This window comes from Aulostomus chinensis, chromosome 14 (assembly GCF_037954235.1).
Source record: "Aulostomus chinensis isolate RoL2024-O1b breed Wild chromosome 14, RoL_Achi_v1.0, whole genome shotgun sequence".
Taxonomy (NCBI): domain Eukaryota; kingdom Metazoa; phylum Chordata; class Actinopteri; order Syngnathiformes; family Aulostomidae; genus Aulostomus; species Aulostomus chinensis.
This window is the reverse complement of record NC_141333.1, coordinates 7,555,273-7,578,035: the sequence shown is the minus strand read 5'-3', so window position 1 is coordinate 7,578,035 and position 22,763 is coordinate 7,555,273. Positions and strand designations below refer to the sequence as shown.

Genomic DNA, 22,763 nt, shown 5'->3' with positions numbered 1-22,763 from the left:
GCATTTGACATGATATATTGAGTGTGAGGTAAAATCTGAGTGGGTGGTTGTCATTGTCCTCTATTGAAGCTACCCATCTCATTGCCGCCCACCCCACACAGCGCCCGACCCTTTTGGCCCCTCCCACCAGCGGTGAGCCCATTGGAGGGGGGACTAGTGTTTCCTCTTTGGGTTGTGCCTGGCCAGGCCCCATTGGTGCAGGCCCGGCTACCAAGCGCCCGCCACTCAGTCTCAGCCCGGTGACCCGCATCAGGGCGAGGGAAAACTCGGGCCAACTTTGTAGATTGCTTTGAGATCTTTTGAGCTACTCTTTGTCTGGTCCCTTCCCAAGGACCTGTTTGTCTTGGGTGACCCTACCAGGGGCAAAAAAGCCCCCCTGACAACGTAGCTCCAAGGATCATTGGAGCACGCAAACTCCTCCACCATGATAAGATGGTAGCTCAAGGAGGAGAGAAAGAAAATCTCCAAAATTAAATGAAATGACCTGAAAAATCCAATTCTCATTCACTCCCACCTGTTTGTGTCCCTATTCTTATCCTGCCTGAGTGTTCCAGGCGCTTTAGCCACCAGCCGCTGATGCGCTCTTATTTGTCTCCCTCTAAAGGTTCTATCTAATCATGTCCCAAATTATCACATCAGTCTTGTCATGGGCATTATAATCATTTTCTTTGACTTTTCAGTTGCCATATAAAGGGGTTTCACTAGTTCCATTATTTCATAACTACCTGATCAGCCTCACTGTGCATGTTGAGCACAAATCTATATGTGAAAATGGTGACTCTGGCAAGCCGATATATACTGAATGGTATTTCCTGCCTCGAGCACAGTTTTACTGTCTTCACCTTTGCAGAGACATTTTTGCATGAAGCAAGGAAGTTTTTAGCAGTCTATCATCAGTTCAGTTCAGTTTCAACTTGACAAGCAGAAAATATATTTCTCATCAAATACACCCACATGCTCAGCATCACCTCTCCTCCTGTGTGTCTCCATGTCTCTGCCTCTCATTGGTTTCTTTTAAATCAGCTTGACCCCTGTGAGCCTGATAGCTGATTAAAGCTTAAAAGACAGATGATCTCCACTGCTCACAAAGCACAGACTCAGTCTTATAAGATGACTTTCCCCTCCGCAGGCCTCTCATCTCCCAGAGTGATTTGCTGCATGGCGTGCATGTGTGGCAATAAGTGCGCTTGCCTCTTCTCAGTAATACGCTGCCGTTTACAGGCTGTCCATCTGTGCCTGCTGCTCCGTGGGCTGGATGGCCTGCAGGGGAGATGGACAGGGCTACTGCTGCTGCTTATCCCTGTGAACTGTCAGTCAAAATGTTGCAGAGGAAGTCACAGCACATCCCCTAGAAGCAGGATGTTAAGTAGGGTAGAAATTACATTATAATCCATGGTGACAACAGTAATCTTGGATGATATGATAATATTTGGCACATTCATATTCAGTAAATAGCTACAATTTGGATGAATGTGCAACACTCAGTATGCTGCCATTGCTTCCTCGGATTCATATCATGCAGTGTATTAATAAACCATTGATGGTCTGGTTAAGAAGCACTTGCCCTACTTTTTTTTTTTTTTTTAAAAGAGAATAATTCAAAAATGAAACATATTTGCAGTTTACTTTGAACATACGTACATGCAATTAAAAGAACAGAAGATTAAGACAGAATAAACTAAACAATGCAAAACTGATGTTTGGGCAACTAGATTTAATGATAGTGATAAGAATTTTTTTTTTAAAAACATCACGATTAACTCAAAGTCATAACTGAAATGATATGATAGTTTATTTCTAATGTAGAATATTATATAAAGCTCTTTTTAATATACAGTTGATCATTAATTGGGAAAGTGTCCATGTCGGCTTTTATTAAAAAAAACAGCGATGAGAACAAAAAAATGTTTTCAAAATGTAATTGATGGTCATTCCTTATGCAAGTGTGACATTGTTCAAACTAAAGGGAGGTTTTTGAGGGTTTATTCCCTGGATTGAACAATAGTCAAGCAAAAGATTACAACTTTGGCTTCAGCATTTAATAGTAAAACTCAATTACGATCAGGTGCTTGACAGTTGCCGTTTTAGTCAGTCTGCAGTGCTTCACTTTGGAAGATGACGTCAGACACGATGTAGCCACAGGGGGGCGCTCTGGACCCATGTTTGAAACTTTGACTTTCAACTTGACCCACCCTCTTAGTGAGGCCTGAGCTGACTCCATGTCAGAGACAGTCAATTGAAGGTGACAGGCGTGAGACACTTCCTCTCTTCATAGTGCTACTGCAGGACAAATCTTGTGTCCCTTAGCCTCTGTGTTTATTTGATCTAGTCACTGTAACCGCATCTGTGACACAAGTGCACTAATGAGAACTTGTGATGGGGAAATAGCACAGGAATGATATGGTTGATCAACAACTCCATCCTCAAAATACCCACAATGCAGACCAGGCCCCAATTATAAAAATACATCAAGACGCTCACTAGTCTGGAATAGGAGGAGGGCGCTGGTGTCCTGTAACAATATAAATGTTAGGAAACAAGGTGGCAGAATCACAGCCAGACATTCATGATGTACGTTAAAATAAAACAGAAATAATTACGAGCCCTGTGACGTATGATGCCAACATTTGAAAGCAGGGGCAGAAGGGAGAACAGGCAGTTATGTGATAGGATTTATGTTTAATGACTCTCAGGGACTTCCTGAGGCACTCCTGGGTGCACACGTCCTGCAGGCAGGACCCACTAATGTGCTTTGACGTCTGCACCTCCCTGATGCACGGCTTGCACTCGATACGGAAGCAGGACCTGCTGTACCAGGCCGTGAAGGGGTGTGGTGGACATCCCTGAGGAATTAAAGGTTTCAGGCGAAATAACAGAACAAGAGATAAACCAGAAAAAAAGCTTTTTACCCAACGGGAGGATCAAGTGTTGACATGAGAAAAAAAACACCGAATGTAGCTCCTGCCTCTTTACCAGAAACCAGCCACTCTCCTATAATAAGTCATAATAAGTGAGCAATCATTTTTCTGGTAACATATTTCATATGTCTTTATATAGCAAATATTATACGGGCTCATCTATGCCTTGTCTTCTTAAGTAAGTCACTTAATTAAGTAAAAAAGATAACAAGTTATGATTAAACTTCCTTCACTTAAAACGCTAGAGCAGAAACACTAATACCAGGAGGACGTAGCATCAGAAATAAAGCCACTTGATGTGCTGAAAATATATATACTAGTATCACAGTCTGTCTTCGGTAGAACTGCAAACAACCCATCTGATATGCGACTTGAAGTACCATTACTTCTGTGTAAAGCCAAATGGCTTGAAAAACACATGGTTGTGTTACATAACGATATACAACATTATTGTAAGGGGTTTTTTTTGTAATCAAAAATTTAACCTGAAAAGTGACAGTAAACACTAGTTGTCAAATAAATGTAGTATGAAGACAAGACAAAGTAGTGAACGTATCTAACAGTGTACATTGGAGCAGTATTACAGTTAATACACTTCATGTTCTCCCACTGCAATCTAAATTCTTCAACACTGATTAAAAAAAAATCTCTGGACAATCTATAAAGCCATGAACTCTTTATGTACTTATGCCAAATTTAGGAGTACTTGGGATTTATCCATACCTAATTTTCCTGTATATCCCCTGGCAGGTTGACTACTTATTAAAATAAATAATCAACTCAGTAGAGCAAGAAACGCTGTCAACCTGGTGGAAACTTTTCTGGAGTCCAAAGGGGATAAATCAACACGCCGAACATGACGTCACCCCGATCAAGGGGGACATGACTAGTAAGGACACTTGGATCATGTCCTCAGCGTGTCTGGGAACGTGTGAGTTGTAGTAAACCGGGGGAGTATATATTATATATATAATAGGCTTGAAGACTTACATTTGGTGGGTGTTTTTTTAGGCTTTATCTAGACTTCAGTAGTATAACTAGACCAACAAATTATGTGGATTAAGAGATTAAGTACCTCTTCCATAACTTTATACCTGGACATGATAGGAAATAAAACAAATATAAATGAAAACCAAATAATTATAAATAATGTATCATTGTCCAAGCAAGTTTCAGCCTGGCATCTGGCCTATGTGGAGGCTGACACTTGCTTGATATAGAAAAAAAAATTATATATTATAAGAAGCAGAATCCTCATCTGAAGTGAAAGAAAGATCCTGCTGGTTGTGAAATCTTCCAAAGTCATTGTGAAGGTGTGAGGCTCACCCATCCACTTGAGACTGAATATCCGGTCACAAACACTTTATTTCGTTCTATGACGGGTGTGATGTCAACTGTCTGTCTGGCACTGATGTGTGTTGGTGTGCTTCCAGCTGTTTGTTGGGAATCATGCTGTCTGGACCTGTGGTCTGGACTGGAAGATCCTCCCTTCAGCCTGTGAGATCATCACACTTTTATTTCAGCCGGATGTGGCAATTATCTGGAAGTTAGCTGGCCTCTCTCAGCCTTTTAAAAGAGGCCAGAGTCAAACCTGCAGTAGAATTCACACCGAGGCTTCACCAAGGTGCGTACCGTCTCTTGTCTGTCTCGTACTTATTTAGCTTTGAAAGCTCAGATCTGATGAAAAACATTTGCTGTGTTTGGTTTCAGGTTTTCAAGAGGATGTCTCCCGCTTTATTATGCTCTCTTATTTTTCTGGCTTGTGCTTTGTCCCCAAGTGTTGCTCAGGGTGAGTATAATTTCTAACACATCACTGAAATATTGTTTGAGGTTTTCTGCCTTGGTCACTTATGTTTACTGTGTTAACAGTTATTTGCCAGGCAAGAAAACTGCTCTGTTTGCCACAAAGTAATAAATAAATGTGTGCTTGGAGAAAAACATCTCTGCTAATATCCACAGCACTGATGCTATCTGCTGTTCCTCAGTAAATGTCCCCCACTGACAAACTTTTTCTGGGTTTCCATGAACTTTGTGATGAACAGCAAGCTGCAAAGGACGGTGTGGTGTTGAGTACTACAGAGGCTTCCTGTGCCAGTGTGACTACAGCTGCCTGGGCTACGGGGAATGCTGCAAGGACTTTGAATCTCAGTGCACAACGAGTGAGGCTTTTATTTTCTTAATTACTCTGTAAGAGCTGCTACAGTAGCAAGGTCCAAATTGTTTGCTTTGTTGATCTGAAATCTCAGATGTTAAATTAATTGGTTTCATTTTGAAGCTCAATTTATTTTTAATCATACATAAAAACAACCACTTTGCTGCCTAAGTGTTCTTCATGAATATAAAATGAATTCTATGTAAAACTGAATCTTGTGAGCTCACTGTAGGCCTTGTTGTGCTGCATTTATGTGTCACAGAAAATTCCTGTAAAGGTCGATGTGGAGAAGGTTTCAAGAGAGGCCGGCTGTGTACCTGCGACCCTGACTGCTTCAAGTACAATCAGTGTTGTCCAGATTACACAATCCACTGTGATGCAGAAGGCAGGTTTTTATTCAACTCACTCAGCATGATTGTTGTGATTGTTGTGTGCTTGATTTATGCCGTTTGAGGATACCAGGTTGTCAAATATAAGTCTGGTGCACTTGAGAGGAGTGCACTTGCATGGACAACCAAGATTCCTAAAGTACTGTGATAGGAAGATATGCTGGAGATCATCCTTTTGCATGTCCACCAGCATGTGGAGGAGCATGCAGCGCATGCAGTAATCTGCACTGATGCATTGAACTACTTTTGCTGATATTTTGTGTCTTAAAAATTACCACAGAAGAAATCAGTGGAGCATCCGGTGTAACAGCACCAGGGACGACTAATTCATGCAATAATGTAAACGCTAACGTTCCCAAAGGTATATTTATCTCTGCTGAATTTTCAGTAATTAAGGATGTAAAGTGTAGTTATGCTTCACGTGGTTAGCCTTCTAACATTTATTCATGAATATTCCTGCAGAGCCAAGTCTGGATGAAACAACAGAGCTGCCTTTTACATCCAGTGAAGGAAACAATGCAGGTACTTCAAACAAAAAATATAATTCTAATATTTGGAGAATGTGTAACGCGGTTCCAATGCTCTGTGAGCTCAAATGCACGTTTCAAAATAAGCTCACTTGTTAGTATGACCTGTTGATTAGGATGAATGTCTCGACAGTGTTTGTGAATTATTGTCATGCTGTGACTCTGTCACTGTGGTTTGCTTTGGGGCTCGTTCTCACCAGAACAAGCCAAGAGAACAAGCCTCAGCGTCCAACAGAAACACAGGGGAGCAGTGTTGTCATGTGTGGGAATGGGAAAGTAATGGGCACAACCTCAGTCACAAGAGAGGAAACCACAAGATGCAGCCAGAGAGTAAATTTTTGGAGGTTGAATTCAGGGATTGGCTTGGACCAATATTGTGGGTGGTGATACGTGTGCTCGCTCTCTGAGGAGGAAGACATGCGGTGACATTTCCGTCTGGAATGTCACTGAGTGAAAGCAAACTAATGTGGAAAAATATGATGTTTTGGAGGAGTAGTAATGGTTAAAATACCCTTTTGCCCACAGATGACCAATTAATTCCTCTGGTCAATCCAATATCATATCCACAGGATGATGGTGAGCAATGATGTGAATGGATAAAACAGTAAAATCTTTCCAAAGCAAAGTTTCATCACATCCAAGTGCACACTTGCTCTCACTTCTCATTCTAGATGTGTACGGTCAGATCTTCCCCAACGATGACTCTTCCAACATTGGCCCAGAGGATCCAAAGGCAAGTCAAATCCCAGAGAGCACTGACAACTATGGATCCTCTCCAGCCAGCCTGCTGGACCATGTTACTGCTGAACCCACACTGAGTACAGACACTGTGGAATTAAGCACCGAGGCTGTTACAGACTTGTCCCAGATACCAGTGACTCCCTCATATAATGAACCACCTCAGGCTGATGCCAGCGGAGAAACCCCCACAGAGAGTGCAGGTAAGTGATTCTCAGGGAGGACCTGTACAACTAGAACAGCAATTCCAGCAGAAAAAGAAACACAAAGCTGAAACACTGAACACTGCTGAAAAGTAGGATCTTAAAAATGTCCTTAAGTGTGTTGAGATGTTGAGTTGAAGCTATAAAAGTTGTATCTGAGTATTCTCAAATTGAACTTGAGTAAATGGACCAAGTATATCATTGCAGAGGCTGCTACAGTCTTGTCCACAACGCCAGTGACTCCCTCAGATAATGAACAAACACAGGCGGGTGTCAGCTCCTCCTCCCTCAACACGACCAGTGGAGACCCCCCCGCGGAGGGTTCAGGTATGTGGTATTCAGGGACGACCTGTCAGCTACATAGAGATGAACAGGGGTGACGGTATTAAAGTACATCTACTTCACTTCTGCGGGTGTGTTCACCAGAGTTGATTTTAAAAAGTTAATGTAAGAATGAAAAAAAGTAACAAAATTTTTTAAAAATTCTTTAAATTGGAGGCTGAAATGTAGGAAAGCAATAATTTTCAGAGCCATGAACCTGACCCTGAACTTACCACTGTGTTTAAAGGCATTTTACCCTTTTTCTAAAGATGTGTTTGTAGTCTTTTTCCTGTTTTTTCAAACAGGTAATAGTCATGTCTGTCCCCTTCCAGACACCAGTGATGCAACAGGCTTGTCTGACTCAGGAACAACTTTGCCTCAATCCACCACAACCGTCCTACAAGGCTCCACCCAGTCTGCTTCAACATCAGCACCCCAAACAGAACCTGCCACCAGAGTCGGTACTCTACCCACGACTGTAGCTGATACTGCAGAGCAGGAGACCACAGCGCAGACCTTAGAGGAAGTTTCCTCTAACGAGCCAGAGGTCACAACCTCCTCCTCCTCATCCCCGACCACCACGGCCTTCTCTGCAACTTCAGTATCCACCGATGTCGTACAGGACTCCTCCACAGCCCCAGAGAACTCTCCACAGCCCCCAGTCCCCTCCTCGACCACAGTAGTCCCACCATCCGTCACGGAGGCAACCACCACCAAAACAAAACCAGATGCCACTGAAAACAACGGTGAGGATAATGAAGTCGTGCAGGACTCCTCCACAGCCCCAGAGAACTCTCCACAACCCCCTGTCCCCTCCTCGACCACAGTAGTCCCACCATCCGTCACGGAGGCAACCACCACCAATCCAAAACCAGATGCCACTGAAAACAACGGTGAGGACACTGATGTCGTGCAGGACTCCTCCACAGCCCCAGAGAACTCTCCACAACCCCCAGTCCCCTCCTCGACCACAGTAGTCCCACCATCCGTCACAGAGGTAACCACCACCAATCCAAAACCAGATGCCACTGAAAACAATGGTGAGGACGCCACAACAGCCCCTCCCTCCTCCTCATCTTTGCCAGACCTCCAAACTCCGCTCATGAGTGTTTCTCCCCCAGAGTCAGAGCCCAAAGCGACCACGGCAGATGATGTCACAGCAACAGAAACCACTGCTGATCCACTAAAAGCCAACCCAGACCCGAACAAACCACAAACACCAGCACACACCACAAAACCTCAGCAGAAACCAGCCCCACCAAAGCCATGGCCAACAAAACCAGTGCTGGATAAACCTACCTCTAAACCAGAGACTAAGCCTTTGGATGCTGCACAAACTCTGGATGACACCAGAGACTTCCAAGGAGGTGATATATGCTGTTTGCCTCTAAAGAAAAAAAATATCTCTGACTAAACAGATGTAAAACTTCAGTTTGAGGGGTTGTAATTATTTCCTCTAGGCTCTGCAGAGATCCATGTGACAATATTGCAAAGCTGAAGGCTTCCAGTTTCTGGTGCATATTAATTACTGTTTATGAGCGTCATTTATTTGAATTTCTCTGTGGTGAGTGCAGCCTCCTATTAAGTCACACAGATGTCTGTTTTCTCACACTGTAAATGAATCAAGCAGGGATTTTATGATGGAAACAGTGCTTTCCTGCAGGCCCTGGAGTCCAGAAATAATGTTTAGCTCCCAGTCATTCAGTCTGTTATTACAGATTTTTCTAAATTATTTTCTTTTGTTTCCCAGATGACAGCAATGATACCAACCTGTGTAGCGGGCGGCCAGTCGGTGGAGTCACCACACTGAGGAACGGCACAATCGTGGTCTTCAGAGGTTGGTGCTGTGAGACTTAATGTTGGGTGCGTTTAGACCTAACAAATACAAATGACTCCATTCACAAAATAAACAACAACAAACAGAAAAAAATACAGAGAAGTGAAGTCACTACAGAAAAGGAAATGACTTAATCAAACAGGTCACACCAGTTTAGAGAATTTTGCGATTTCCTCTTCTCAAAAATGTGTTTTACTCATTGGTGAATCTCAGTTTTCAGGCATTATTTGTGATGTCATCTTCAGTTCAGAGCCTGTTATTGTGCTGAATGCAATTGTACCATCAAACTCTTGAGATTTTTGAAGTGCAACTGGAGGCGTGTTTCAAGCAATTTGAAGTTTTGTAATAAATAATGTTCACTGTGTATTTCTTTTCCAATGACAGAAAGAATAGATTATTAATGAATAGATTATATTACAACAAACCTCAACAAAATTTGGCTTCTAACTTCCTGAGCAGAGTGGATACATTTTTACTTGTTCATTTAAAAAAAAAAAAAATTTATCGAAAACCATGTAAGACCGCAATATTTAGTCAAAGCATCGATTTAAACATTTCGAGGGTCTCCTGAGTGCAGCTGGATCAGTTTTATGTACGATCATGTTTCACAGGTCACTACTTCTGGGTGCTGGATAGGAACCGGATGTCAGGTCCAGCCCGCGGTATCACACAAGTGTGGGGCGTCCCATCGCCCATAGACACCGTCTTCACCCGCTGCAACTGCCAGGGCAAAACCTACATTTTCAGGGTAAAAACTCACTCATCCCAGCATCTCTGCATCGGAAAGATCTGAATTCGAGGTGGATTCCTCTTGGACCACTGTGACCGTTTATCTCATTAACCAGAAGCGGAATGTTTAAACGCGTTGCAGGGGGGCCGCTACTGGAGATTTGAAAATGATGTTCTGGACCCAGGCTACCCAAAATTGGTCTCGACAGGCTTCGATGGTCTTCGGGGTCACATCACGGCTGCTCTGTCTGTACCTCAGTACCACAGGAGGAGAGAGTCCGTCTACTTCTTCAAGAGAGGTGATGAGCTGCTGTTAAAATGACAAACGTTTGAGGGAATGAGGTGTGTCACACCAGAATAACCCTGTTGATTTAATTCTCCCAGGTGGACTGGTACAGAAATACTCTTACCAGTTTGGCACCAGTCCTACATGTGGCAGGAAAAAGCAGTACGCCGTTTACACAGTCCGTAACCGCCTGGCTCGACAAGCAGGTACGATAAGAATGCTCGACAAAAATTAAAAAATCGAATTGTCAGCTAAACATATATACTTTTGCCTTCAGGCCAGCTTATCTTTCCCAACTGGGATGGGGGTAGAAATCGATGGGGATTAATTATGACTGGGAAGCCTGAACTTCCAGCTACAACACATTTAGTTCTCTGAAAAACTGAGTCTCACTTTGCTGAGGGACAACATCCTGTCAACACGGAGGAAAGTAGCCAAGTACACTTAATCCTACTCGAGTAGATTACCTCAGTATTTCCATATACTTTTATTGAGTTCATTCTATTTACTGTAGAACAATATTACTGTATTGGTACTTTTATGTGGTTAAGAATATTTCTCTCACCCTTGTGACGGTAATTATAGATTAATTGCAAGTGTAAGTAATTCGCCTGATCATGAGATTACAATGTTGAGAGTTAGCAGATATTTCAAAAACACTTAGTTGTTATAATGTTCAAGAAGAAAAACTTCACTTCAGGTTTGACTTCATCCCAGTTGTCGTTTCTTTCTTGTTTTGTGTTCAGTGTCTCTTTTGGGGCCCAGCATCAACATCCGAACAGCCTGGCGAGGTTTCCCCTCCACCGTCACCGCTGCTGTGTCTGTCCCCAACACCAGAGAACCAGAGGGATACAAATATTACGTCTTCTCCCGATGTAAGAAATGTTTACTAGGTCTGAAGCTATTCCTCTGATCACATTACAGGGGGGCGGTGCGCTCTATGACATCTGGAATTGTGGGAGGTGTTTTCTTTGGTTCTTTTCCATCATACGTGACTTATTTGCCTGCAGTAGAGGACATTTGTTAACCTCATTCATGCGTAGTCTAACAAGGACCATGTGTGTTTGGGTGTGTGTCTGTGTGGGATGAGGTTGGCAGATGTAAAAAGATAGTTGAGGGTGTCGTCCATTCACCTTGAGCTCCGGAGTTTATTGAGCCCCGACCACGGCATAGTTTCCATTTCAATAACGATACCTTAAGCTTACAGCCATCAGGACATGATGAGCTGTGGCCCATCTGACTGTGTCATGTAAGGAGGAGCGAACGCTCATGTACGTCATTCAAGGCACAGCTTTTAAAGTTCAGGTCCTGTCACGGTCCGAACTCAAATCGTTTCAGTGTTTGGCGACGAACTACATCCTCAGCATCAAGTTCAAAAGCCTCTGCAGTTAACCTCTCTCTTTCTTTTGTAGCCAAATCCTACCACATCAGGGTGGATGGAGAGCGTCCTGCAGTTGCCGCACCGAAAGTCAACGCATCACCTCAGAGCAACGACGTCTTCAAATGCCCCCGAAAAGTCTAAATACTAAAAGAACGACTCCTTCGTGTTCTTATGTTTTTAAAGTTTAATACATTCTTAATAAAACATCACTTCTGCATGAACTGTGATCACAAATGGTACTTTACCGACATTACAAAAGCAAATGTAAAATAAAGAACAGCGGCTTCAGAACGAGGGTCTATGATCAGGACTGAAAACAGAAGCTGGAATCTCGGAATTAGAAAATGTGTTTCTGTGAGCAACGATACAGGTTCTCCTGTTCATCTGGCAATTCGTCTCCCATGAAAACCTCGGGAAAACGCTTGACCTGTTGGAATACATGAGGAAAGACTTTATTTTTAGAGGTACAGCCTGATACACACTTGCAGTATAAAATGTGCAATAGAATGAGATGCTGAAAGAATGTAAGCCTTTTCTATTTTTGTTGTTTTTTTCATAAAATTAAAACTGTACCATAATCGACCTACAAGTTTGAAGGGTTGTGATTTAGAAAATAAAACAGTGAAGAGATTTGCCAGCACTGAATATCTGAAAAACAGAAAAGGAAGCTACGAGGACACACGGCTGAGGACAAATCTTTAGACTCAGTGTTCCACTTTCAAGGAAAATATATTCCGATATATCAATGATTGTATTCAATTTGAATCCTTAAAGTTGGTATCTACAATGACGTTGGCAGTTTTGTTGTCAGACTTGACAAAACTGATCAATCCAACTGACGCTTCCAGATTTATGAGGTACTAATTTTGGTTTGAAGACACATGACGTTACCTCCTCTCTTTCCACGGCCGCTCTCTGGCCAGCGCTGCAGCTGTCTGCTGGGTCCGGGTCTGGAGGGCTTAGGTGGAGCAGTGCTGGTATCTGGGGGGCAAAACAAAACAAAACCCCCCCAAAAAAACCCAAAAAGCACAGTAATTAAGTTGAGGGGCATAGAAAAGACAAGATGTGGAAAAAGAGACATTCAGAGGAGGAAGCTGCGTAGCCGTATACCTGCAGAGCTGGAGGAGGGCTCCTGGCTGGTGGACGGCAGGCTGGCCTTGTCAGACGGCTGGCCCGGATCCTCCAAATCTTCCTGAGACACCACCGAGTCCACTGAGGCTTCAGCACTGGGTCTTGAACAAACATACAAAACATCCATAACACATAAGACACACGGTCTCTGAGCAACATTTGTAAAAACAATTACAATAACTGAGCTTTCTCGTTTGTTTCAGCCAGCTATTTTAACTGGAGGGCCCAAAATAAGAAATACTTATTATTAACAATAAAAGAAGGACTACAACAACTTTGAAAGGTAGGGAAACAAGCAAACAGTCAAACAAACTGGAGAAGGAAGTGTGTCTTACTTATCAGTATCTGGCTCCAGAAAGACGTCGTCTCTCTCCTCCGTGGTACCGGCTGCTCCTGACACAACCAAGCCAGGCGTGGACGTGCTCACCATGGGAACCGACTGGGAGGCTTGCTCGGTGGTGTCTGACTGAGCAACCTCTGAGAAGGCTGTTAGGGGAGGAAAATAACAATTTAAACTCTGATTTTGTGGCAAAACCTGACAGTTGTGTAAATCCAGCTCATGGAGGGCGCGTGCTGAGTGACAAGGCTGAACTAATCTCCTCGTTTCAGTTTGACAGGTACCTGGCGCTGATACTTGTAGTGGTGTGGTGGGAACGCTGCGTCCACCGGACTCGTCATCGTGAGTTGCTAGGAACAGGGGGCTTTCAAACATGCCAAGACCTGAAGAAAATCCAAATAATTGGTGACTGGTGGAGTGTTTAAAACTGCTCTGGTGAGACAGCATAGCCTGCCATGCTGATGTACCTCCTTGTGATGCGAGCTGTCCGAGGTCTGAGTGGGAGGAGGAGCTGGTTTGTGGAGTGTCCTCTAATGGTCCAAACCGGAAGCGAGAGACTCCGGCCACTTGGGAAGAGCTAAAAACAAATAGCATGAGTCACGTGAGGCCATAAGACACTCAAAGTTATTGAAGTGCTTCAAAACCTTTTTGTTGTCTGTGTGTCCGACTTACTGAATGGCCTGGTCAAAGCCATCTGGGCGGTGTGGCACCACCAAAGTGGGAGCACTGGGAACCATCCTGTCGTCATCGTCAAAAAAGTGCTGCTGCAGAGGGAGGGACGTCAGAGTAAACAATCACAGGGTTAATTGCAGGAGTGCATGTTGAACACTGATGTTTGCATAATGCAGGTAATAACTTACAGCACTGCTGGGCATCCCAGACGCAAGCTGAGGGACTCGGCCTACTGACTGGCGACGGACAGGGATACGCTGTGACATTTGACATAATTAAATATGAAGTACCGGTGAAACTCATTAGAGGAACAATTATAACAAACATGATTGGGTGCGACGTACCATAAAAAAAACAAAAAAAACCAATTATGGTCTCTGTGGTAATTTTACTTGTGAAATCAGTCATGGGTGAAAACGGTCTTTCTATTCTCTGATACCTGAGCTTGAGTGGGTGGTCCAACTTCTGATGTCGGGCGAGGAAGCAGCGGCTGTGTTGGTCTCCGGGGTGACTGAGGCATGCGTGTACCTGAGCTTGTGATTGGCTGCTCTGTAGAGAACGCCTCCATCGCACTGGCCTCGACTAAAACAGGAGTAAACACGATCCGGTTAACAGATACTAATTTAATGTATGGAGAAATAAATAAATTATATCCTAGGGAATTCTCTGGGTCTCAAATAAGTTATAATTTGGACCAACTGCCATGAGGGGACACAACAAGAGAAGAAGAACTTCCCTTTTCAAACAGAAGCCATCTTTACATGCCCTTGTTGGAAATGAGCATTATTTTGGCATGAAGCTGCTGTTGAGCAACTTTTCCTTTCAGACAGACGACAACATATTACACCTCCCAGAGTCATCATGAAATGTCAGATAACTAATTAGACGGCGGGACAGTGTGTGAGCACATGCGGAGAGTTTGAGGTGGGGCTACGTATGTGCATTAATTAAGAGGCTTTCCTGGATCTTACAGCTGGGTGTCTGGGAATCTGCTGGTCTCTGGGTGGAGTCAGACGCCCCCAAACTCTCCTCTGTCTCAGTGCCTGGGTCGGTTACATCAGCTCCCTGAGAGAGGAAAGAACAAAAGAAAATGATACAAAATGAGTGGAAAGGAGAGAAAAAAAAGAGTAGGAAAAAAAATTAAACTGAGACAAGTTTAAAAAGAATATTGGATATAAGTGGAACGTGAAGATGAGCAGTAGCTGCAAACGGTGGGATATTTTAAGAACAAACAAGTGGTGGGATGTTTCCAACAGAGGACCACTTTCACGTTATGACTCATTTTCCCCCTTGATGGAACAAAGACGCCCTTTATTAAAAAGGCCAAAACTTCCAGTAAAAAAAATTCCATATGTATCAGTTTTAAAAGGCAAATACCCTTTTAAACATTTAACCTTTACAGGCATAAAAAAACACTTTAACAGGAACCCACAAAGAAATTCCAGGTTATGCCAACAGAATCTTAGTTTTATTCACAACAGATATAATTTCAAGCCTGACAGAAAACCACTATATAATGAAGTGAATAAAATAAAAATAAGGGGAAACACCACACATTTATTCAATTTCAAGGTTTTAGTCAAAGACAAGGTTTCTACCCGTTCATTTCAAGGCTGGCGAGTTGACTCTCGGCCAGGTCGAGGCATCTGGGAACTTGTCTTAAATGTATATTTTCAAGATGTTTTTTTTTTTTTTTTTTGGAACAAAAACTTGTCAGCTGGAAGCTTTTAAGGAATAACCAATGTGCAAATGTTGTGTACATAACAATGACAAGTGTGTGTGTTAAGACTAAGAAGTCAGTGTTAATGAAGCTGTACAGCATGTGGATGGTTTAGGTGGTGAGAAAGAAAAATACAACAAACCCAAGCCAAGCTCCTCTGGTTAAATCATGAGAATGTTGCTTTAAGGTGGCCCAGCGCTGTCATTCAAGTGTTTGGAAGAATTTTTCTTTTCCTTAATTCAAGGCCTAATGATACAGAGGATGGGAGGTTGTAAAACCCCTTAAAATCAATTTGTCATATTGAGCTATTTAGAGAACTCACTTTTTATGACTCGGTATTAAACTTAACTAATTGTTCCAGCTGGTGTGCGCCCTTTTCTTCAAACAAAAGGCTCGACACATTCTTCTTTTAAAGTCACACTCACACACCCCTGGGTGGAGTTTTGCAAATTACACATGAAAAACAACTTTCACACATGCAGAACTCAAGTGACACACCACACCAAGTCCCTGTGCAGACACTGACTCATCCACTGAGCATGTGCAACCAAGACCCGGCCGAAAAGTTAAACAAAAAAAACTCAACACGCGCTCAGACTGAAAGTGCGGAAAGGGTTAACATGTTGTATTGGATGAAATAAAGTGTCATGGGTATCGAACCTCTGTGTCATCTCCTCCATAGGCCTCGTTACCATCTCCACTGCCCTCATTACTGTCTTCCCCTTCTTCCCCCATCCCTCCATCGTCTTCTTCGTCCTCCTCTTCATCCTCCTCCTCCTCCTCTTCGTCTTCCTCCTCCTCGTCCTCCTCATCATAGTCCTACATTGTGCACAGGTACAAAGTTTAACGGGTGGAAGCTTTGACATGTTTCTTACACAGATAACTATGGACTAATTAAACTACTGTATACCTGCTCATCTTCCTCTTCATCCTCCTCTTCCTGGTCTTCCTCACTCTCTGTGTCGGTTACTATGACGATGACTTCCATCTGCTGCTGCTCAGGGGTTTCACTTTGTGTCAGAGTAACCTCTTGGTTCACAGATACCGACTGAGAGGCTGTGGCCTCGCCCTCTTCTTCCAACGCTGCAAACTCCTCAGTCTACAGAGTGAAAGAATGACAGCCTTGTATGATCTACTGATGAGAATCCTGTCAGTAACTTATGTCTTTACGGAGATAAGTACAAGACAAACTATCAAGATGAAGCTACAACAATATCTTTTCCCCTGTGTCCCACATACTCAAAGAGCATTCATCCTTTCGATAAAGCAAGAAGGGAAAGAAAACAACTATGTGTCTACTTTGCATCTGAAAACAACGAATCAATTCATTATTGACTAACTAACAGCATCAACACCCGTGAAAATGTCCCACAACAACAATGCTGGCAGTACTTGTTCCCTTTTATCTTCACAAAGTACCTTAATTAGATATTAAGATATTCAGAAAACTTTATTTATCCCTGTGGAAGGCAATTAAACGAGCAGCGAGCGGGACAGTTGGTTACACAACAACATACATTAGGTAAAGGAAGTGCAAGGAAGTCTACAACCCCCAGGCTTAGCAGCAGTTGCCTTGTAAAGTGCATGATGGAAGTAGTAGTGCAGAAGAGGTAGTAGTGCTGAAGAAGTAGCAGTAAGTAATATGAATGCTGAAAAGACACCTTTATTTAAACCTGAATTACGTGATGACCAACCTGGCTGGTTTCTGCACCATCTTGACTGTCTGTTAGCATCACTCCCTCAGCCTCAGCACTGTCCTCAGCCAGGACTTCCTCCTGAGGAGAACACACGTAACTAAATGAATGGTGCCAAACCAAGATAAACACAGATGAAGTTGTTCATGTTTAGCCTCTTCACCTCTGGTCCCACTCTCTGGATGATGCGCAGCTTCTTAGATATGGGAGCCCTGGAGGGATCCTCCTGGGAGGCCTCTGTGTCTGTGACCATGGTGGTGCTTTCCTCCTCTTCACGAGGCCTTTTGGACATTGAGGTTCCTGGTGTAGCTGAAACTGGAGACCAGACAAGGATACTGCTCTCAGTTTCTCTTAATATTCCCACATCAAATAAACTTGCTGCATCTGCTCTGATAAATATCATACTAATATTGAAAAAGAAAATCATAATGATACAATCAAAATAAATTTTGATGCTGAGCAAAAGCACTGTGTTTGATTGTCAGGACAAAATTGTACTTTGGCCACACAGTTATGTCCATAAAGCTGTATTGCATTTCTACCAATACTTATGACTTCAGCCTTTGAAGATGTCTCTCACCTGTCCCAAACACAGAAGAGGTGGAGGACGTTGAAGGCCATTCCACCTGCGTGCTGGGTGTGGCCTCAATTACTACTGGTGGCGGCTCCTGACTGGTTGGCTCTGCATGGGTCATGCTCTGTTGTTGCGTTGGCTGGACAAAGGCCGTGGCCTGTGTCTGGGTTTGCTGCACAGCCAGCATGGGGCTCGCTAAAGTGGTCTGGATGTTGGGGCTAGCAGAACGCACAGAGCCACTGGCACTACCGTACACGGTCACATGCTCCACTGGTGGGCCTTCGGTAGATTGCATGGCTGCAGATTGGGAAAGAGCTTCAGCTAGCGAAGATGCAAAGTCCAACACACTGTTAACTGTAGCAAACGTCCACTGAGCATTGAATAAAATTATATAGCATTTAAATATTTCACAGTCTTTTGTGAATGTTTTAGGGATTCATGACGAGATGACTTTTGTCATTCATCTGAAGCTTTTTTCCAGGGCTTACCTTCCTGGGTCTCCACTTGCGTGGTGGGCATGACAGTGGCGGTGGGTGTTGGGGTGGGCACAGTAGCAGGGGTGATCATGGGCCGGATGCTTGCCCTTGGAGTGGGTTTGTTTCCAGGGTTGACAGGCTGCTTGCTGGCCGTGGCCACTACAGGTGTTGGCTTTATGTTGGCAGTAGGAGGTTCAGAAGTGCTAGCACTGAGAAAAGCAAAGATTGAGTCTTGAAGACAGACACTCCAAGAACTAAATTTTCCATTTGTGACACTAGTTGTGCTGCGTACCTGCCCCTGTCTGCTGCTGGGGTGGTTTTCAGACTGATCTGTCTCTGTTCTGTGCTTCTCTGCTGCTCCTGGGTCTGAAACCAGGACGGAGAGACAAAGTCACCAAAGATGATGATGAAAAAAACCAATGACTTTGACTTCAAATATACAACAATGCCACTGACCATTCTTTTGAAAATCGATCAGGTGTCACCAATGCATTGACATATTTTATGTATTTAGACGACAACAGAAATGTTATTACTATTTATTTATTGTGGAAGACACCCCACCTTGCTGGGCCCGGCCTCAGCTGGCTCATCTCTTTGCTCTTGTCTCTCTTGTTGACCTCTCAGGTCTCTCAGTTCCCTCTCCTGTCGACTAAGGCGACCTTCATATTGGGACTTAAGAGCGCTCACTCGCACCTCCAACTCCTCACGCTGCTGCTTCAGCTCCTCGTTTTCCTTCTGCAGTTGATCTTTGGCTCCTGGACATAGACAATGCAGGTTGGACATTAAAATAACATACATACAAGTAACAACTTGATAGTGAGCCATGGGGAGGCAGCTGCTGACAGATGGGGAGATAAGAGAATAACATCAACTCCACTGGCTACTGTTTGGAGACAGTAGTTCTTAACTGAGAATGCAGAAATTAGCACAAAGTAACATTAGTGACAGAGCAGCTAGTTCTCTCAGAAAACTGTACGCCAGCCAAGTTGCTACACCCGCAGCTGAAGAGATAGCTTCTCACTGCACGTGTTGTAGGAGGAAGTCCATCCTCTGGTTAGCCAACCTCACATCTATTGGCCAGTTAGGACTGATGTATAATAAAGGAGCTTCTGTGTCCCATAGTGAGATACTGAAGTGAGTGCTGAAAAGAGAACCCCCTCTTACCTGTGAGATGGCTGATCCTCTGCTTGGCATAAACAATGGCCTTCCTGGTCTTCTCCTCCTTTTCTGACATCTGTTGCCTCAGTGTGTCTTCTTGGGAAACCTTATCCTGCAACTCCTGCCTCAGCCTGTTCAACTCTGTCTGCAGCCTGGATGACTGTTCTTGGGCATTACGCACTTCAGCGTCGCGCTCAGCAACCACCTGTAGCAGGAAGAAAGGGTTTTAAGTGTCTTATTAAGAAGTGCATACATTAATCATTTTTGCAATGACTTAAGCTATTCAAAGGATAAGATATATGAACTGGCAACCAGGCAAGAGCACAAGACATGTATACTCAAAGAGTTTTGAGTAGCTTGGCTCCAAACTATACAGAAAAAGTTTTCGCTCAAATGTATGACATTTATAACCTTGTTTATGTTCTCCAGCTGTCCCTCCAACTCTTTGGTCCTAGTGTCAGCCTGGTTCAGAGAATCTCTAACACTCTGCAGTTCCTGAACAGAGGCTTGACGGGCCTCCTCTTCTTGGGACGGTGCTGCAGCAGCCTCAGCTACCAACTGGAGGAAAAAATATTGAAAGACTAATTATGCTGAAACCATTGGGACAATGGTTATGTGACTTAGCTGTCTTCTGAGCCCTCACCTTATCATGTTCCACCTTCAGTTCATCATACTGAGTCTTGTAGCGGCGTCCAATCTTCTTCACCTGGGTGATAGTCCGCACTTTGTCAGTGAGTTCTTGGTTCTTTGTCTCCACTTCCTTCTTTAGCGAGTTTCTCTCATCAGTTATCTTACTCATACTGTCACGCAAGTTCTGTATCTGGCTTTGCAGGGATGTTGTGAGATTATTTGTCCTAAAAATAGAAGAGATCAGCAAAATTTCATGATGAAGGGGCCATTAAGATTAAACAGAACTGAGTGAGGAAGGCCTCAAGATTATCAGAACACTCATCAGGTGCATCAAAAGTCCTCACCTGGACACCTCTAATCTAAGTCTGTTGCTTTCTTCATTGAGCTGCTGGATACGTTTAAGGTGTGTCTCCTTTTCAGAATGCAGTCGCTTGCACTCCTCTGGGTCGGCATCTTTCTGCTGGCTGACCAAATGCTAGGAAAAAAAAAAACATGAGAAAAAAATCCCAAAACAAAACAGTCAGTTGCAGTCAGTTGTGTAAAAATATAAAACAAATGTCCCAACAAATATGATCAGAAAAATGGCGCCATCATATCAATATAAGCATGATTAATAAGAATACTGGTGACAAATACAGTTTTGCTTTTCTATAAGCAATATTGTTTGTTGAATTTTGGGCCCTTTCTGACCTGGGTCCGGGCTTTCCAGCGCTTGATCTCCTCTTCCAGTATTTTCTTCTCTGCCTGCAGCATGCCACTCTTCTCCCTCAGCTCAGAGTTAGCCTGTTGTAGTGGCATGAGGTCTGACTCTAGCTTTTGCACCTGAAAGACAAATAAGATGAACTGAACCCAAGTGGACTTGGAGACAGCAGGTTCTGCCCAAAAAACAATGCAATAGCAGTAAATTAGTGACTACTGGACTTCAGGTTGTTAAAAAAAAAAAAAAAAGTCATTTTAGTAAAAACATCACATTGGAACATAACATACTACAAGAGTGCAAATTAATATCACCAACATTCCTGACAAGCCATTACCTTAGCTTGGGTTAGCTGCAGTTCTTGCTCCATCTTATCCTTCTCCTCTCTCAGCATCTTGTTTGTCTCAACTAGGATGCTCATAGTTTCCGTTTTCTTCATCAGCTCATCATGCTGAGCCAGGGTCTTCGATGTTACCTGAGACAGGTGAACACTGGGGTTTAGTGTTCTCAATGGTTTAAATGGCCATGATAAACTTGTCTGTGCATTTAAGTTTCTTTGTAGATTTCACCGTCCTTGAACGTCCACTAACTCATGGGAGAATGGGCTTAATAGAGGACAGAGGATAGATAAAACACACAACTCGGGGTTTGCCAGCTTGTGTGTTCTCTACACCAGCATCTTACATAAACAGCTTTAATGGTGATCAAGAAACCAGAGAAAGTAAAACACACCTGCATCCTCTCCCTTGCAGCACTCAAACTGTCCTGCACCTCCTTCAGCTCTCTCTCCAGGTGCTCCACCCTCAGACGGTGACGCAATGTTTCCCCTTGCGCAACTTCAAAACGGGACTCAGCGATCTCCTTTTCCCGGCGCACAAATCTGTGATAGAGAACAAGTAAAGACGTCAAAAACAATGACCGAGATCAAGACCAGAAAGCGTATAACAGATCAGAGATACACAACAGTAGTAACAGACAACACTTCTTGAGTAAAGGAGCCATTTGCATTCATGTGTGATTTGAAAGATGTAAACATGCTTTACCTGAGAATCTCAAGGAGCTGGTCTTGGGATTTGCTCTCTTCAGAAAGAGAGACATTCATCTGACTTTCGCTTGCAACGCGTTGCAAGTTCTCAGCCATCTTGCTACTCATTGTCTGGATCTGCTCATGCAGGAGGGTATTCTGCTTCTGCAATTCTTCATGGTGGCTCTCCAATTCAGACATCTGCTCCTGTGAGATAGAGACACAAATCAACTTTAATGTTCATATTTTGATTTTATTTCATGCTTGACAGCTGTTCTTGTGTAAAAAGGTGCAAGATGGAAATCTTTTATACCATGTGTTCTGGCTCATCGCATTCATAGTCTTAAATTCCAAGATATGGTCGTATTTGTTAGGCAAACTGACAAATTCCATCTAGTTTTCATTGAGCCAAAACATTAAAAAAAAATGGTCCACCATTAAATCTGATCTCCTTTATGATGCCTCCTCACTTTGGCAATTGCTCATGCCTGTCAGAGGACACTAGCTGCCTTCACAGGCTGTTGATGTAGTCTATTTGTTCCATGTCATATTGTGTCCTAATGGCAAAGATGGTTTAGCCAATTTCAATAAAAATGCCACCAAGCTGTCTGTCTAATCAGATGGAAAACCTACCTTCAAGATCTTCTCCTGCTCTGCCCAGGACACCCTGGCTTCCAGCAGCTCGGCGCTGGTCCTCTGAGCTCGCTCCTCCAACTGATGTTTGAATTCAAGTGCTTGAGATGCCTGAGCCTTAGCAGTCTGCAAGGCCTCCACATCAGCTGCATGCAGTATCATTTCCCGCTCATACTTATCTTGGGCTTCAGCTGCCAGCTTAGCCTTGGGAATAGGAAAAAAATACATAATTACCTTTCCATTGAATATTAATTTCATTTTACAGCTATAGTGGGGCACTTTAGTAACCATCCTGACTGACATGCCGCCATCACAGGACCCATCACATACGTGTCAGTCATTAATGTGGTGGCTGACTTGTTCCACCATCAGAATTTGATTCATTTGGTCAGATAACATTTGGGGACAATAACTTATATGTAAAAGTGCTGCACAGTAGCTTTAAACTATCTTTTGAAAATGTAATCAGCATCTTGCTGATCAGAAAATGCAATTAAGACATATCTTAATGTATTTCCTTGTCTAATCCATTG

At 43.3% G+C, this 22,763-nt stretch overlaps 2 protein-coding genes across 7 annotated transcripts in view; one reads left to right on the top strand and one right to left on the bottom strand.

The window, feature by feature from the left end:
• The first annotated feature begins 4,449 nt into the window (after nucleotides 1-4,449).
• On the top strand, nucleotides 4,450-12,058 carry prg4b (proteoglycan 4b). Of its 5 annotated transcripts, XM_086223630.1 has the most exons (17): nucleotides 4,450-4,542; nucleotides 4,629-4,707; nucleotides 4,961-5,077; nucleotides 5,333-5,455; nucleotides 5,740-5,820; nucleotides 5,922-5,981; nucleotides 6,512-6,562; nucleotides 6,658-6,927; nucleotides 7,135-7,254; nucleotides 7,581-8,288; nucleotides 8,370-8,615; nucleotides 8,999-9,085; nucleotides 9,697-9,833; nucleotides 9,957-10,113; nucleotides 10,199-10,306; nucleotides 10,847-10,975; nucleotides 11,513-12,058. In XM_086223630.1, exons 2-17 carry the CDS (start codon nucleotides 4,641-4,643, stop codon nucleotides 11,620-11,622), a joined length of 2,571 nt encoding a protein of 856 aa, XP_086079756.1. In that variant the 5' UTR covers nucleotides 4,450-4,542; nucleotides 4,629-4,640; the 3' UTR covers nucleotides 11,623-12,058. The 5 variants fall into 5 exon arrangements, with proteins under 5 accessions (XP_086079756.1, XP_086079754.1, XP_086079757.1 ...); XM_086223628.1 differs by having other exon boundaries at nucleotides 7,581-8,615; XM_086223631.1 differs by lacking the exon at nucleotides 5,740-5,820 and having other exon boundaries at nucleotides 7,581-8,615.
• Nucleotides 11,648-22,763, bottom strand: part of tprb (translocated promoter region b, nuclear basket protein) — a 20,372-nt gene continuing 9,256 nt past the window's right edge. Inside the window, exons 25-51 of one of the 2 annotated variants that reach the window (XM_086223627.1) lie at nucleotides 22,231-22,434; nucleotides 21,617-21,804; nucleotides 21,306-21,453; nucleotides 20,911-21,048; nucleotides 20,567-20,698; nucleotides 20,221-20,351; nucleotides 19,890-20,100; nucleotides 19,658-19,804; nucleotides 19,253-19,451; nucleotides 18,650-18,843; nucleotides 18,378-18,451; nucleotides 18,098-18,294; nucleotides 17,616-17,906; nucleotides 17,199-17,350; nucleotides 17,036-17,113; nucleotides 16,252-16,440; nucleotides 16,002-16,160; nucleotides 14,593-14,686; nucleotides 14,061-14,203; nucleotides 13,810-13,878; nucleotides 13,622-13,713; nucleotides 13,417-13,526; nucleotides 13,234-13,332; nucleotides 12,948-13,098; nucleotides 12,592-12,713; nucleotides 12,373-12,462; nucleotides 11,648-11,908 (exon numbers count right to left, since the gene is read on the bottom strand). In XM_086223627.1, coding sequence (XP_086079753.1) covers nucleotides 11,862-11,908; nucleotides 12,373-12,462; nucleotides 12,592-12,713; nucleotides 12,948-13,098; nucleotides 13,234-13,332; nucleotides 13,417-13,526; nucleotides 13,622-13,713; nucleotides 13,810-13,878; nucleotides 14,061-14,203; nucleotides 14,593-14,686; nucleotides 16,002-16,160; nucleotides 16,252-16,440; nucleotides 17,036-17,113; nucleotides 17,199-17,350; nucleotides 17,616-17,906; nucleotides 18,098-18,294; nucleotides 18,378-18,451; nucleotides 18,650-18,843; nucleotides 19,253-19,451; nucleotides 19,658-19,804; nucleotides 19,890-20,100; nucleotides 20,221-20,351; nucleotides 20,567-20,698; nucleotides 20,911-21,048; nucleotides 21,306-21,453; nucleotides 21,617-21,804; nucleotides 22,231-22,434 — 3,849 coding nt within the window. In that variant the 3' untranslated portion in view covers nucleotides 11,648-11,861. Of the gene's footprint in view, nucleotides 11,909-12,372; nucleotides 12,463-12,591; nucleotides 12,714-12,947; nucleotides 13,099-13,233; nucleotides 13,333-13,416; nucleotides 13,527-13,621; nucleotides 13,714-13,809; nucleotides 13,879-14,060; nucleotides 14,204-14,592; nucleotides 14,687-16,001; nucleotides 16,161-16,251; nucleotides 16,441-17,035; nucleotides 17,117-17,198; nucleotides 17,351-17,615; nucleotides 17,907-18,097; nucleotides 18,295-18,377; nucleotides 18,452-18,649; nucleotides 18,844-19,252; nucleotides 19,452-19,657; nucleotides 19,805-19,889; nucleotides 20,101-20,220; nucleotides 20,352-20,566; nucleotides 20,699-20,910; nucleotides 21,049-21,305; nucleotides 21,454-21,616; nucleotides 21,805-22,230; nucleotides 22,435-22,763 lie in introns of both variants that reach the window. The other variant, XM_086223626.1, reaches the window with a different exon arrangement.